The sequence below is a fragment of the Penicillium soppii genome (genome assembly GCF_028829465.1).
Source record: "Penicillium soppii strain IBT 18220 chromosome Unknown utg000006l, whole genome shotgun sequence".
Lineage (NCBI taxonomy): Eukaryota > Fungi > Ascomycota > Eurotiomycetes > Eurotiales > Aspergillaceae > Penicillium > Penicillium soppii.
The window spans coordinates 3,714,543-3,727,947 of record NW_026643236.1 but is presented as its reverse complement, the minus strand read 5'-3'; the positions used below and the strand labels follow the sequence as shown (position 1 = coordinate 3,727,947).

The 13,405-nt window shown below is 50.0% G+C and overlaps 4 protein-coding genes across 4 annotated transcripts; 1 reads left to right on the top strand and 3 right to left on the bottom strand.

The window, feature by feature from the left end:
• Nucleotides 1–26: 26 nt before the first annotated feature.
• N7529_008793 (putative UDP-glucose:glycoprotein glucosyltransferase) lies at nucleotides 27–4,477 on the bottom strand (the record flags this gene model as incomplete). The annotated part of the gene is made up of 3 exons (XM_057244320.1): nucleotides 27–3,876; nucleotides 3,925–4,278; nucleotides 4,329–4,477. 3 exons carry the CDS (start codon nucleotides 4,475–4,477, stop codon nucleotides 27–29), a joined length of 4,353 nt encoding a protein of 1,450 aa, XP_057095858.1.
• A 693-nt stretch (nucleotides 4,478–5,170) lies between these two features.
• On the bottom strand, nucleotides 5,171–6,541 carry N7529_008792 (uncharacterized protein; the record flags this gene model as incomplete). Its single annotated transcript, XM_057244319.1, has 1 exon — nucleotides 5,171–6,541. The coding sequence occupies one exon, from the start codon at nucleotides 6,539–6,541 to the stop codon at nucleotides 5,171–5,173; it is 1,371 nt and encodes a 456-aa protein (XP_057095857.1).
• A 2,748-nt stretch (nucleotides 6,542–9,289) lies between these two features.
• Nucleotides 9,290–11,027, bottom strand: N7529_008791 (putative beta-galactosidase; the record flags this gene model as incomplete). The annotated part of the gene is made up of 2 exons (XM_057244318.1): nucleotides 9,290–10,671; nucleotides 10,730–11,027. 2 exons carry the CDS (start codon nucleotides 11,025–11,027, stop codon nucleotides 9,290–9,292), a joined length of 1,680 nt encoding a protein of 559 aa, XP_057095856.1.
• Nucleotides 11,028–11,501: 474 nt separating this feature from the next.
• On the top strand, nucleotides 11,502–13,282 carry N7529_008790 (uncharacterized protein; the record flags this gene model as incomplete). The annotated part of the gene is made up of 6 exons (XM_057244317.1): nucleotides 11,502–11,724; nucleotides 11,772–11,852; nucleotides 11,898–12,039; nucleotides 12,084–12,378; nucleotides 12,425–12,819; nucleotides 12,868–13,282. The coding sequence occupies 6 exons, from the start codon at nucleotides 11,502–11,504 to the stop codon at nucleotides 13,280–13,282; spliced, it is 1,551 nt and encodes a 516-aa protein (XP_057095855.1).
• Nucleotides 13,283–13,405: the final 123 nt, after the last annotated feature.

Genomic DNA, 13,405 nt, shown 5'->3' with positions numbered 1-13,405 from the left:
TCAATAAATGCTATCACTTGGTTTAACTAGAGCTCATCTTTCCTGTCAGAATCAACAACGGCCTGCTCGCCTGCGACCCGACTAGCCAAAGCAGCAATCTCATCATCATAAACCGTCCACTCGGGAACCTGTCTCCTTGCCCTGTCCAATTTAGGCTCCTTGGTAAGAGGGTTGTTGCACAGATCGATCGTCTTCGCTTGGCCCAGGTCCTCATCCGCACACCACGTCTCACACCACAGCCACTCCTGCGGCAGACTGTGGATGGGGATATGGTGCTGCATGTGGTTGGGCAGATCTTGGTCGAGGTTGCTGAGACTGTTGGGGTCTGACGAGAGCATTTGGTACTGTCCACGAAGACGGTCGCCAGCGGCAAGTTCGCGGAACCGTTTCAGGTCGACCACGTACAAGGCCGAGATGTGGTAGGGCTTGCCGCGGAGGAAGGTCGACCAGTAGCCTTGTTTCCAGAAGCGGAAGCCCTCCATTTCGGTGCGGGAGTCGCCCATCGGGGTGAAGCCGTAGGGTGCTCCTTGGAGGTCGTGGGTGACCAGATCGTACATGTCTGTGCGGACGATCTGGTCTGCGTCTACAAAGATGACCTTGTCCAGAGAAAGAGGGAAGAGCACGTCCAGGAACAGAATCTTGTAACCCCAGATCTCGCGTTGTTTTTCTTTCTGGGCGCGGAGCCAGTGCGGCCATTTGTAGGTTACCATCTCGTAGGAAAAGCCGTATTCCTGGGCGAGGGAGGGGAGGAAGGCGCGGAAGGAGGGGGAGAGGAATTGCTCAATGAACCAGAATTTGACGGTGTGCTTGGTGTGGCGCATGACCGAGACCATCATAATGTTGAGCATGCGCTCGTAGAGGTGTCCGCTGGCCACCGAGAAGATGTTGATGTCTGCGTGCTCCCCAGACTTGGAGCCGACGCCGACGCTGGACAAAACGCCCGATGCAAAGTTGAGTCCTTTGGCGAGATACTCCGTCGCTGAGCCTGGCTGGATTCCTGTCTCCAGGACATCCTCTTCCTCGTATCCCAGCTTGCGTGAGAGGCGGGGGAACAACGTCCGGCCGTGGAAGGACAGCAGAGCAACCTCCTTGTTCTCATCGCCCGTCTGCGGGCGGTACCCTAAAGCACCCACGCTATCGATATTGAAGAGTTTCTCGCTGCGGCCGGGCTTCAGATTGATTTGCCACAAGCCCGGTTGGGCCTTGAATTGGAAGTATCCCAGATTAGCCATGATGATCGTGTCTGTGACATAGTGGCTATTTTCTGTGCCAAGGGTAAGCTGAACACCCCTTGGTGGGGCCTTGGTGGTAGAATCACGGGAGTGGCCCTCGATCAGAATGTGTTCTAGTGCATAGATGGCGTCGATATCGGTACCTTTGACCGAGCTCAACTTGATGTTGTCCAGGTCGTATACCGACTCCTTGGGTGCCACCAGCCAGGAAGAAGGAACATCCATGGCCAAAGTCAGCAGTGCCTCGACCGGCACACCGGTGAAAGACGCTTGGGGGCGAGCCAGCGCCCCGTTGTCGGTGAACGATGGCTCTGATTCCAGCACATAGCGGTAGAATCGCTTGACGGGTAGCTCCTTGAGCTCCTCTTTCGGGTTCAAGAATATTTTGACCTGAACACCAGAAAGCTCCGAGAGAACCTTGAGAATGGGCAGCCATCGCTGGGCGACTTCAGATGCCGGGTCCAAGGAAACAGCAACGGTAATCGCGTGGTCATCGGAGTTGGATGTGGTGATGACGGAGAGTTTTGTCCTCCACTTTTCGGACACGCTCATTCTATAATCAGGCGTATTTTCGAAGATGCCCTCGGGGACATCTGAAATGGTGGAAAGGGCTACGAGCGACGTCAGTTTGGCGAAATCGAGAGTACTCGATATCTTGGTATCCAACCCAAGTTCGGCGACGGCCTGGGCAACGAAGTCGAGGCGTTTGACCCTTTCATAGTCAATCAATTGGCCCAGTTCGCTGACACTCAACGGGGAGTCTTTTTCGATGGGGCCAACTGCCCTTCCGTTAACAACGAGGCCCTCTGCGCCAGGTGGGAATCCAAGTTCTTTAGCTAGGTGCGATTGAGCAAATATCTCGTCTGAAGATTCGGACGGAGAGATCTGGGACAGTATTCGCTCGAGACTTTCTCCCTCGCCAAGCGCACGGGAGATTGTAATCAGATTATTTGACAGGGTTTCAGCATTGTGCAGCAGGAGTAGCTCCACATCAGTACGCTCCTTTCGAAGAGTGGCAGCATCGGCGAGGAGTTTCAAGCCTTCTTCCGACTCGAAGTTTCCCACGACGATCATATGAACGCTCTTTAGAGCACTCCGGTCCGAGGGAATGCGAGGAAGCGTGCTCAGTGCATCTTTGTTCGATCCAAGTATGTTAGCAATATCCACTATCTGGACACTCTTGGGATCTTCGGGCATGAGGAATGTATTGCGTCGCTCGAATGCGCCAGCTAAGAAGAACTCAGGAAGCCAGGCATCTTCCTCAAAGACACCTTGTACAATGCCCTGTTGGATCAACTTCAGGTCTCTGCTGATCTGCATGCTTAGTCCTTGCATCCAGTTTCCTTCACGGGAGACCGGAATACCGTTGACCAATAAATGAGGCACATCGCCGCTGAGACTCAAGCGGCGCTGGTACGCAATTGTGTAAGGTACTAGCGCACTGTACTTCTCGCTCTTCAAGACTTGATCGAGAGACAATGATTCATGGCTACCAACGACGGCGCGCTCCTTTGTCGCAGACTGGAAGCATGACTTGTCTGGGAATCCTCGTTTGCCCTTGGAGGCAAACTCTTCAAAGTATTGCATGAGTGACTCCAGGCCATAGGCATCAAACAGATAGTGTGCTACCTTGAGCTGTGCAATGGACTCTGATGATGAGCTGGTCGGTACCAGGCCGAACTTTACGGGAATTCCTCGATTGATGAACATTTGGAGGTTACCAGCGACAAGCATCATGTCTTCTGGGTTAGACAAGTCCACAGGCGCCACAACGTTGTGCAGGTCTCGTCTGACTGGAGGCAGCTGTCCAGGATGGACGCTGGAAATGTACGCCTCGAGGTCACTCGGCCAGGTCTCATATCTAGAATCTTGTTCCAGATTGTTCATCCAGATAATGGCCTGGTTCTCTTCCATGTCGTCCCGATAATCATACCGTTGCTCCTCCCCGCCAGCCTGGGCTTCGGTGAGGAGGCGATGAGACAGCAGCTTTACGGCATCGTTGGCTGAGAGACCCAGATCGCGGAATTTATCAATCAATTTTCTCTCCCGGCGCAGATGCTCGAGCAGGGAGAATGCATCGATCTGGCCTGAGTCCATCTGTACACCGTTGATCCACATGGCATTGTACCCGCCTGGTAGCATCTTCACTCGGTTATGCCGGATTTCTTGGGTCATTTCTCCTGAGTGGTCGTGGGAGGCTACGATGGAGGAATACTTGGGGAAATTCTGAGACATTTTGATCAACGTTTCCAGAGGATCAGCGCTGTCCATAACGTACGCCGCAGAGTTCAAGCCTAAGCGGGTCACTTCTGAGGCAGACAGAGGCCGGAGGTCATCCGGGGCTTCTTCCTTGACCGGGTCACCCGCTGGCTCAAGCTTCTCGGCATCACGGTCATCGATTACAATGTAATCCGTTCTCTTCAAAGCAAGCTCCACGCCGTATCCAGACACGAACAATGGACGGGGAATCCAGTGCTGAGGAGGTCGGTACCGCACCCGATACGAGATCTGTCCCTCTTTGGCCATGTTGGTCAAAGTTTCATGGAAATCCTTGAACGTTGGGGAGGAAATATCTGCGTATAAGACAGTTGGGGGGAGTGTCTCATCGCCCAGTACGCGGTCAAAGGGTAGTTCTCTAGGATCTCTGGCAGGAGGTTAGCTTTTAGCGCTACAAAATAGAAGATACACCCACAAATCCCCATCAATATCTTGTTGTGCGCGCTCCATTGCAGAAGAGCAATACTGCTTGCCCTCTGAGTGGACCCAGACCGGACAAACTGCATCTTGAGCAACCATCAACGACTGCTGGACGGATGTGTTGTAGAATTGGTAGTGGGCTTCAATTCGCGGCGCCGAAGATCGGACCGAGAGCGACAACTTGAAGGACGAAAGGCTCTCAGAGCTTCGCAAATGGCCATCGTCCTGGACGACGGTCAAGAAACGGTCGTAGAGTTCCTTCTCGGTGGTGAGGTCCTCGAAGGTGCCGTCGGCGATGCGATCCAGCAAAGGGAAGTAGGAGGTCGCGTTTTCTTCGGCGGCAGATTCCCTACGTTCGTTAGGATTCGTCTGATATTCTGGCTGGAGCGAGCGACATACAAGAGCTCGACGAGGTATGGGGCCGAGTCAAAGGAGGCTTGGAGCGCCACGTTCACAGCCGGGCTAGCATTCACAATACAGCCCGGTAGTAAAGCTCCAATGGCAGCATACCACCGCCAGGAGATGCAAGATCCTGTAGAGGCCCTCATTGTCATGCAATGGAGTGTGGGGGACGTGTATATGTTGTTTTGGTATAGGGGGCAGGTGGTGTGATAGGTTGATTTGGCATATGTCTTCTAATTCACAAATATGCAGGTTGATTCAACTGCGAGCATCACGGGCCAAATGAGCCAGAGCTCTTTCCAAAAAGACGGTAGTGAGATCGAGGATAATCGGCTGATCTGGACACTTGGAGGGTTTCATTATCTCTTATCGCAGCTTCTACGGCGAGCAAAGCGGCAACTGCCGCAATCTCCGAGTGGTTCTACTATTGACTGGTCTTCGTGGTACGGGATAGGCACTTAACATGGAAAATGATTGTGAAAGATACAGGTAAGAATAATTCTGAGCTGAAATCCAGCTATTGGAAAGCGATTTGTTAAAAAAAAGATAAGAATAATTTTGAGCTGAAATCCAGCTAGTTGACGCTATCATGAGGACATTAGTCGTAAATGAACACCCCCATATGCTTCCTTTCCGAACGCCGCCTGTTTCGAAGCAAACAGGGCAAATCACATATATGCAGTCCAGCTGGCTCTGTACAACAGAGGCTAGTACATTGAAGAAAAAAAACTGTCGTTTCATTCGAATTTTGGGCGCAGGGGGCGGCTGCGGCAGGAGTAAAGTGAAGAATCGGATGAAAAGTGATCAGGGGGGGGGGAATCCTCTTGTGTGTCGTGAGTTTAGATAGCCTGGCCAATGGTCTGCGCTTCCGCTTCCGCAGCCTCGATGGCCTTGCGAGCCTTGGCCTCCTCAATCAGGCGCCGGCGCTTCTCCTCCGTCAAGTCGAATGGCATTTTGTTGAATTCGATCGAAGTCTTGGTGCTGCCAGGGCGGCTCCTGATATCCTTGAAGGACTGCATCTTCTTCAGGCTGCGCGAAAACTCCTTTTTCTGTTCCTTCTGCTGCTCTTTCACGGGGTCCTTCTTCTTTCCCCAGGACATGCTGTGCGCGAATCGCTCCAGGAAGGAGCCGTGCTTGCTTGGGCCATCACTAAGCTCCGGGAAGTTGGGAAGAGGCTTTTCGGCATCCACAGAGTGGGAGCTGGCAGGACGGGGTCCGAAGCTAATACCGGAGTCGGTACGACGCTGGTGTCCGGACTTGTCGACCTGAGAGGGCTCATTGATCAATGCACAATCTTCGATCACCTCCACGACGGCATCCAGGTATCGAGACATGGCATCGTAAAGAGCAGGCCATGCGTTTTCTTCACCAGGTCGGGCGCCTTGAGCCATGACTGGTTCCAAGATCTCTGGGTTGGCTTCGAACCCGGTAATAAATCCGAAGAAAGCGTCACGGTGTTTCTCGAGGATCTTAGGGGTCAATTGCTTAGTGGGGGTAAGGCTGTCGTAGCGAACAGGAGGAAGCAGAGTGTTGAGAAGAGCGAGGCAGTTGGCTTTGTCGAATGGGTCTAGCATCATCTCATTGACCAAGACCCAGCGGCGAAGGCCGACATAGACCTGGGTATACAAGGCATCAATCGTGTATGCCTTTTTGTTGATTTCTCTGTACCATTCCATTACACCGGGGTACTTGCGAGCCAGCTCAGATTGCTGAGGGTCTCTGGCATCCTCGGGATTAACATTGAGACGTCGGAAGGCGGCGTCAATCTCCTTCTTCCAGCGGTTCTGGAGATCCTTCAAATAATCAAGAGCAGTCAAGGCCTGATTAAAGTCGACAAGAGACAATTCCAAGCAGAAACAACGGCGCACAAAAGAGACGATAAAGCTTGGAGGAAGCGAACAGGGCTGAGAAGGCAGCTCCGAAACAGTTCTGGTCAAATAAGCACGGAACTCGGCATTAGCGTCGTAGGAAGCCGTGTCGTAGGAAGAGCCGGAAGATCGGTTCTTTGAGTAGGAAGAGTTGCGCGAGAAAAGAGAGGAAGAGCGAGAAGTAGCGAAAGTAGAGTTCCCCATTGCGGCAGCACTTTTTGCGGGGTGGCAATTGAGTTCGTATGCAGCACGAAGCGAAATTTCGTAATTATCGGCGTAACGCAAGCAATGATCAAAAATCCACGTCAAAGCTGAGCCATCGGCACATTGTTCTTGAGACATGCTATTGCGTTGGAAGGAATTCGAAGGAACGTCGAGGCGAGAGCTTAGTGTTTGGTGGAAAGAGTGTTGCGATGAAAAGAGTGTAAATCAAGCCGTCCAAAGCAGTAGTTATGGTCGCCCGTGTTGACAGGGTAGAACCGTGGCTGGGATAGGTCAAAAACACCTCAAGGGGGTGCGGAGACCTGACACGCCCAAATAGGCCAGGGGAGCTGATAATGATGCGCACGGTTGGTCGGACCGAAGTTTGAGCTAAGACACCCAAGGAGGCCAAACAAAGAGAAAAGCTTTAGCGGCTGGCGAGTACTTTTTGTTATCCCTTGGGGAAACCAAGGTCCAATCAGGTTGCAAGATCTCTACGATCTCCTGCACGCCAGATCTGATGTATGCAAAAAAGAGTCGGACGTGGAAGCAAAGGCTAGCTTCCGACTGAAACGGTGAGACAGGTCTTAAAGCCCTTTAGCGAATGTGAGATGGGATGAAAATGATGAAACTGTGGTTGGGAAAGAAGGAGAGTGGATGATGGATTGTCGAGGATGGAGAGATTCGAAATGATGAAATGGAGGGGGAAACAACCCATACAAAAAGGCGCGACTGCTCGCTCTAAAGCCTGGACCGATCCGAATAGTGGAGTTTTTGAACACCAAATTTGTTTATTTTTTTTTTTCGTTTTTGCGTTTTTTCTTCTTCCTTCCAATTCTTTGTATTAAAAACCAGACTTCGGAGTACGATATTATAATAATAATAATATGACCAAGTCCAGATCCATGAATTCTAATTCTTTAAGGCACTACTCCACCTGCACCGACCCGTAAAAAGGTGAATTAGCTCCGATTGTATGCATTTCCATTGGTACATTTACCCATGTACGTACAGTAGGTATCCTGAAATCGCAACAGCCGTTGGCTTCCCATAATTTCGGGTGCCCCGCTAGTCTGCTTTTTCCGCTTTTCCTACTTAGGTAGGTTCTAAGCTGAACAAGTCTAGTCCGGTATTCATGATTGGGCTATGATCTACCTCTAGCTGTACTGTATCCTACTTGAGTGCACGCGGAACTTTACATTCGACCGGGAATTATTGGGGAAGCCGGGCAGCCGTTAAAATTAACAGAATTTTCGGCCCTGTCAGATTGATCTATGGCACTTTGTGTACTCCGTACTCCGTACTCCGTAGTACTTTGTGCAATCTTATTATGAATAGGACTGATCAATTTACAATAATCTACTCTAGCTAAAAATTTCAGCTTGTGTTGTGTAATGCATACTTTTGCCCCCCACAGATTGTGGCTTAGTTATGGCCACGTACTTTTTCATTTGCCTCTGACTAGAACATGGCGAACATGGCGAACATTGCCACGAACCTATCTATTTTGAGGACTTCTATGTCACAACAAATTATCGTACGGAGTGCATATTATTACTTTATCCACGATTATTCTTAGATTCGATTACGATTCTCGCTTCGATCCCGAGGTTATCTTTGTGGGGCTTTCACACGCAACGCCCCTATGAAACCAGCGTGACCGTTGGGCCGGGTCCACACACACACAAAATAAAAACACAAAAAAGAAGCTGGATCTGTCACAGGGGAAACAGGAGGACAAACTTGATACAGGCAAATAGCCGTCAGTATGGAGTATTCCTTTGAGCATTATATCAAACATCAAACCTTCTAAGATTGGAAAAATGGGAAAATCAATAAACAACCATAATTAGAGACCTTTCCATGGTTCAATTCATGTCACTTTCAGGGTTCCGCGGTCTGCGCTTGGTTGCCTGAGGCCCAAATTTATGTACTCATTGCACTCACCTACATGTACTCCATACAGGGTACTCCAGGGTTGCTTCTAAGGTTCTTTGAGGTTCGCAGCTGCCTTGTGACATTTCATATGACAATTATACGGAGTACTTAAATATACGGCAAATATGCACTCACCCGGTGGTACTTACTTCCTTCTACAGTAAGAAAGACACCCCCATTGATCGACACACTGCCTAACTTCCGGCACCCTTTGACCTTCCCAAAATGGGTTAGCAATCACCTGACCGGCGTTCAGCTCGAGGCACCCGCCGATCCCCCGAGTCCAGATGCAATGATCGTCGCCGCCTTTGTTTGCTCCATATACGCTGATCAGCCTCAGGGGAAGTGTAGCCAGATCGCTTGGAGTTCTTCGGCGATCATTTCATCATCAAAGACACGGGATCGTGTTACCCACCGGCTAATAGGGTGAACGCCGGACCAAGCTTCAATGGACCCTGGGGCCTCGGTACCGGAAATGACGCCAGTGATCCTTTTCATTTCAGAGCTTTCATTCGGATCTACATAATCACTCCTGCGACGGACTAGCCAAACAACGATCCTTGAGCTGACTCCTTTACACATCATCCGCAATGGAGTTTCCGTTGTTCTCATACTAGCGGTGTCAGGGGTTAGGGATCTTGTTTAGAAAAGAATTAAGTGTGGGTGTGTCTTTCCCACAGTTATATCTAGTCTGATGTGGCCCTTGAGTATCTAAGTTGATATTGCGAGGACAAATATACAGACCACAGCATACAATCGATTCAATTTGACTGAGTCGATACTAGACGACCGTGTGTTCAAGTAAGTGGTGAATATAGTAGGAACTGTATACAATCTGGTTGGACATAGTCTAGCACTTGCGCTTGTTCTCACTGATTATGCATAGATAGCTTTACCCTTGGAGACCAGTGACCAAGCGTTGTCCCTTACACCTTTTGGATGAATTCGTTCTTACACATCATCCGCTTCCTCGATAGAGTAGACCTCCAACTGTGCGATCATGGTGCGAGCGGGAATAGTCACACAGATCGGGAAACCACCGTAGTCGGGATCTTCATTCGGCATCATAGCGAAAATCCCACTCCTTGTCTCATCACCGTTCAAAACACGCAAAGTCTGCAACTCACCGCTCTCTTTACCAACGATCTTCTCTTCGAAGCGCAGAAACCCGGTAAAGGTACTGGTAGGTGATAGAGCGCGTGCTCGGACCTGGAATCCCCATCCTATCAAAAGGAACCTTGGCCCACCGAGGTGGATGACCATGCCAGCACCCGGTCCGGCCTTCCCAAACACAAAGCACCGTTCGACAGTTATCTCATACCCACCCCATTGCTTTACAACAGGCTTGGACGAGTCCGAATTGTCCTCATTCAATTCATCGAAATAGAACCCAACTGAGGAATTGGGGCGCGTCTGTGCATCAAGCACAATCTGGGAGACCGATTTCAGCAGCCCATAGTGCCGAGTAAACGGGTTGGTGCTGGGTTCCAATGTGTCGATTCCAAAAGGCGAGACACCAATCGCCTGGTAAGAGCCATAGGCAGTCCAGATCCGTCGCGCGCCGTACTCGTCCCGACGCTGCTCGGGGATGAACAATGGCTGGTTGCGATGTCGGTATTTGCGGCAAGAACTGGCATAGTCATTCAGGTAGACGTCCGGTGCGATAAAGTCCAGCGACGGTGCGAAACGCTGCCAGACGTCGAGGACATTGCTGGTGCCGCCGCCGGATGGGTAGTCGCCTGGTTCTCCGCCGCCTCCAACGACCACAGGGAAGTTGTTATCGCCGTCGTCACCGACATAGTTTTGCCAGACATTTGTGTACAGCGGAATGGGGAACTCTTTCTTGCCTGCTGCGGCAACCTTATTCAGGTAATGGGCATAGTTGTATGCCATGAATAGCTCGTCTGTGTGTGAACTCTTTCCAAAGACTTGTTCCCACGTTCCGCGAGAAATTTTTTGAGCCTTGAAGTGCTTAAGGTTTGCTTTGAGATCGACGTGAAGTGCTTCCCAGTCCTGGGCCAGGAATTGCACGAGATCTTCGGGGACAGATTCGTTGAATTGCTTCTCGGCGGCTGCGGATCCGTCGCGGGAATCACCTAGCAAGCCGGTCTCGTTCTCGACTTGAACCATGACGACGGTTGAGTGGGCTTCATCACATTCTTTAATATGGCGCAGCAGAGTAGAGAACGCTTTGGCATCGGCCTTGCAACCTTCCTCATGGAAGATGGACAAAACGTCGCCTGTCTTCAACACGCCACCGGCCTTGCGAAGTTTCGCCCGAGGGAATCGCTTGGTGTCTGTCTTGACCCATGGTGGCACGTATGTGGAGATGCCTACGTCGTTAGTGAAGATTGATTTGCGGGAGTCTCAACATACCATTTTTGAACGAACCAAACCACAGCAGCACAAGATGCAAACCATGCTTCCTAGCTCCCAAAATGATCTTGTCCAACTCAGAAAAGCTGAATTGGTCCTCTACCGGCTCAATGTTCTCCCAAGTGACACATCCTAAAACAGTGTTGACGTTGGTATCAACAAGCTTCTGCCATACGGTGTCCATATATTCAGCAGAGGTCAGAGAAGAGTTCTGTAGCTCCCCAGCAAGTGAAAGGAAGGGCCGGCCATGGACAACAAGTTGCTGGCCAGCGTCTGTCTTTCGGAGGTGTGGTATCTCAGTAGAGACGAGCATAGTGTGAGGTGTAATTCAAAACAAAAACTGTCAATGAACTGGGGAAAGACCCATGTCAGAGTCCTTCTTTATACTTACTCTACCCCTCATTAAGCTCCGGAGGCACAGCATGTTGTGCGAGTGCCATGATATCTGAAAGTCCACTGGTTGCAGCCGTTCGGCTTTGATGCCCGATAATTGGGACGATATCCCGCAGCATCATTCGATCGGCTCCAATCTCCCCGCACCTTGACAGGACGTTGCGGGAATGAATGTTTGTCATTGGTCGAAATCCCGTAACTTTAAACGTGGCGCTCCTCCGCAACACTATTTCTATTTGGGAAGAAATCCGGGGTGACTAGAAAGTATATGGCCACTTATCCCAGGCATTGAAAGGTGTCGGATGATACATTTTTAGAATGTATCATGCTATATAAGATTCTCTCGTGGCCCTCAATACTTTTGCTAAAACGAGTTTCTTCTAGCACATTCAACATGAGAAACTCAAACGATATTGAGACAAAGGCTAGTGTGGCCCATTCGGAGTTTGTATCTATTAGGCCTGCTCCGATGGAAGCCCCTCAAGTCACTTGGTGGAAGCATCGAGGCTTGCGCAAGCTTTACCCGATGATGCCTATTCTGTTTCTTGGGTCCACGATCAATGGGTACGATGGATCCCTCTTGAATGGGCTACAAACAATGGCCCCCTGGCAAGACTGTGAGTGTCAACGACCCTTTCAAATTTACATGCTGATACTCGAGAAGACTTTAACAATCCAAGTGGCTCTACGCTAGGGCTGTTCACGGCAATTCAGAACATTGGTGGCATATGTGCTTTGTTCTTTTGTATGTTGTTTACCGTGCCTCCTGGTTCAATCACTGACCTGGCAGCCTCATATATCGCCGATTTTTTTGGACGAAGAGCTGGTGTGACACTCGGCTTGCTGGTTTTGTTTGTTGGAACAATCATCCAAGTTGTCCCTTCCGTCAACTCCAACATGTTTTTGGCAGGAAGATTCCTTGTTGGTCTTGGGTTGGTACATCTTTTCCGATCATTTCAACAACACTAATTGTTAGATCCAATGTGAGCCAAGGATCTGCTCCTCTACTTATCACCGAGCTTGCCTATCCTCAACACCGCGGAAAATTGACAACCATGTACAACACACTATGGTATCTTGGGTCAATCATTGCTGCGTGGACGGTGTTTGGAACTATAAAATATACCTCAGAAGCTGCATGGAGAATTCCAGTTGGTATGCAGGCAGCCATGCCACTCGTACAGTTCATTGGTATCTGGTTTCTCCCAGAGAGTCCTCGCTGGCTCTGTGCCAAGGATCGTCCGGACGAAGCTCTGGATGTCTTGATCAAGGTATGCACATATTTCTCGTGGGTATCGACATGGCTAACTCCACTAGTACCATGGGGCTGGCAATAGAGACGATGCCTTCTGTGCATTCGAGTTTCACGAAATCCAACAGACAATCATGATGGAAAAGCACAACTCCAATTATGGATGGCAAGTGTTGTTTCAGACTCCAGGCAACCGAAGGCGACTTTTGCTTATCGCGTTGGTGTCTTTCTTCTCGCAGTGCTCAGGCAATGGGTTGGTGTCGTATTACCTTCATGACATCCTGGAATCGGTCGGTATAACATCTTCCTATGATCAATCTATGATCAACGGAGCCTTGCAGATCTGGTCTCTGTTGGTTGCCGTCGGCTTCTCCTCTTTTCTTGTCGATACTCTTGGTCGGCGGCCGCTGTTTATGATTGCTGGAGTTGGCATGTTAACCAGTTTTGCTATATGGACTGGGTAGGATGTACCCGATATTAACATAACGCACTTACTGACAAATTCCAGCTGCTCTGCGGTATACGCTCAGACAGAGAATTCTAGCGCTGGTTCTGCAGTCATTGCCATGATCTTCCTCTTTTATGGAGTTGCAGGATTTGCCTGGCCCGGACTGACCGTGGCGTATCCGGCTGAGATCCTTCCTTTCCACATTCGAGCCAAAGGCCTCGCTGTCGGAATGGCATTGACTGCTGCATCATCTGTATTCAACCAATATGTCAATCCCGTTGGTTTGGAGGCTCTACAATGGCGATTCTATTTTGTCTATATCGCTATTCTCATTGTTGAATGTTTCTGTATATGGTTTCTTTTTGTGGAAACCAAAGGCCCAACACTCGAAGAAATCGCTTCATTGTTCGACGGTGATGATGCAGATGTTGCAAGCAATGGACGTGACACCAAAGCACAAACCTCGGAAAAGTAGTTGTGTGGTCATTCTGGTCGAAGCATCGACAATGCATCTCGTGCATACTGCCCTCGTTCTGCAAAATCCGATCCCGCCGGTGTTCCTACTTGTTCTTCAATGGGCAATGCATGATGAAGCAGA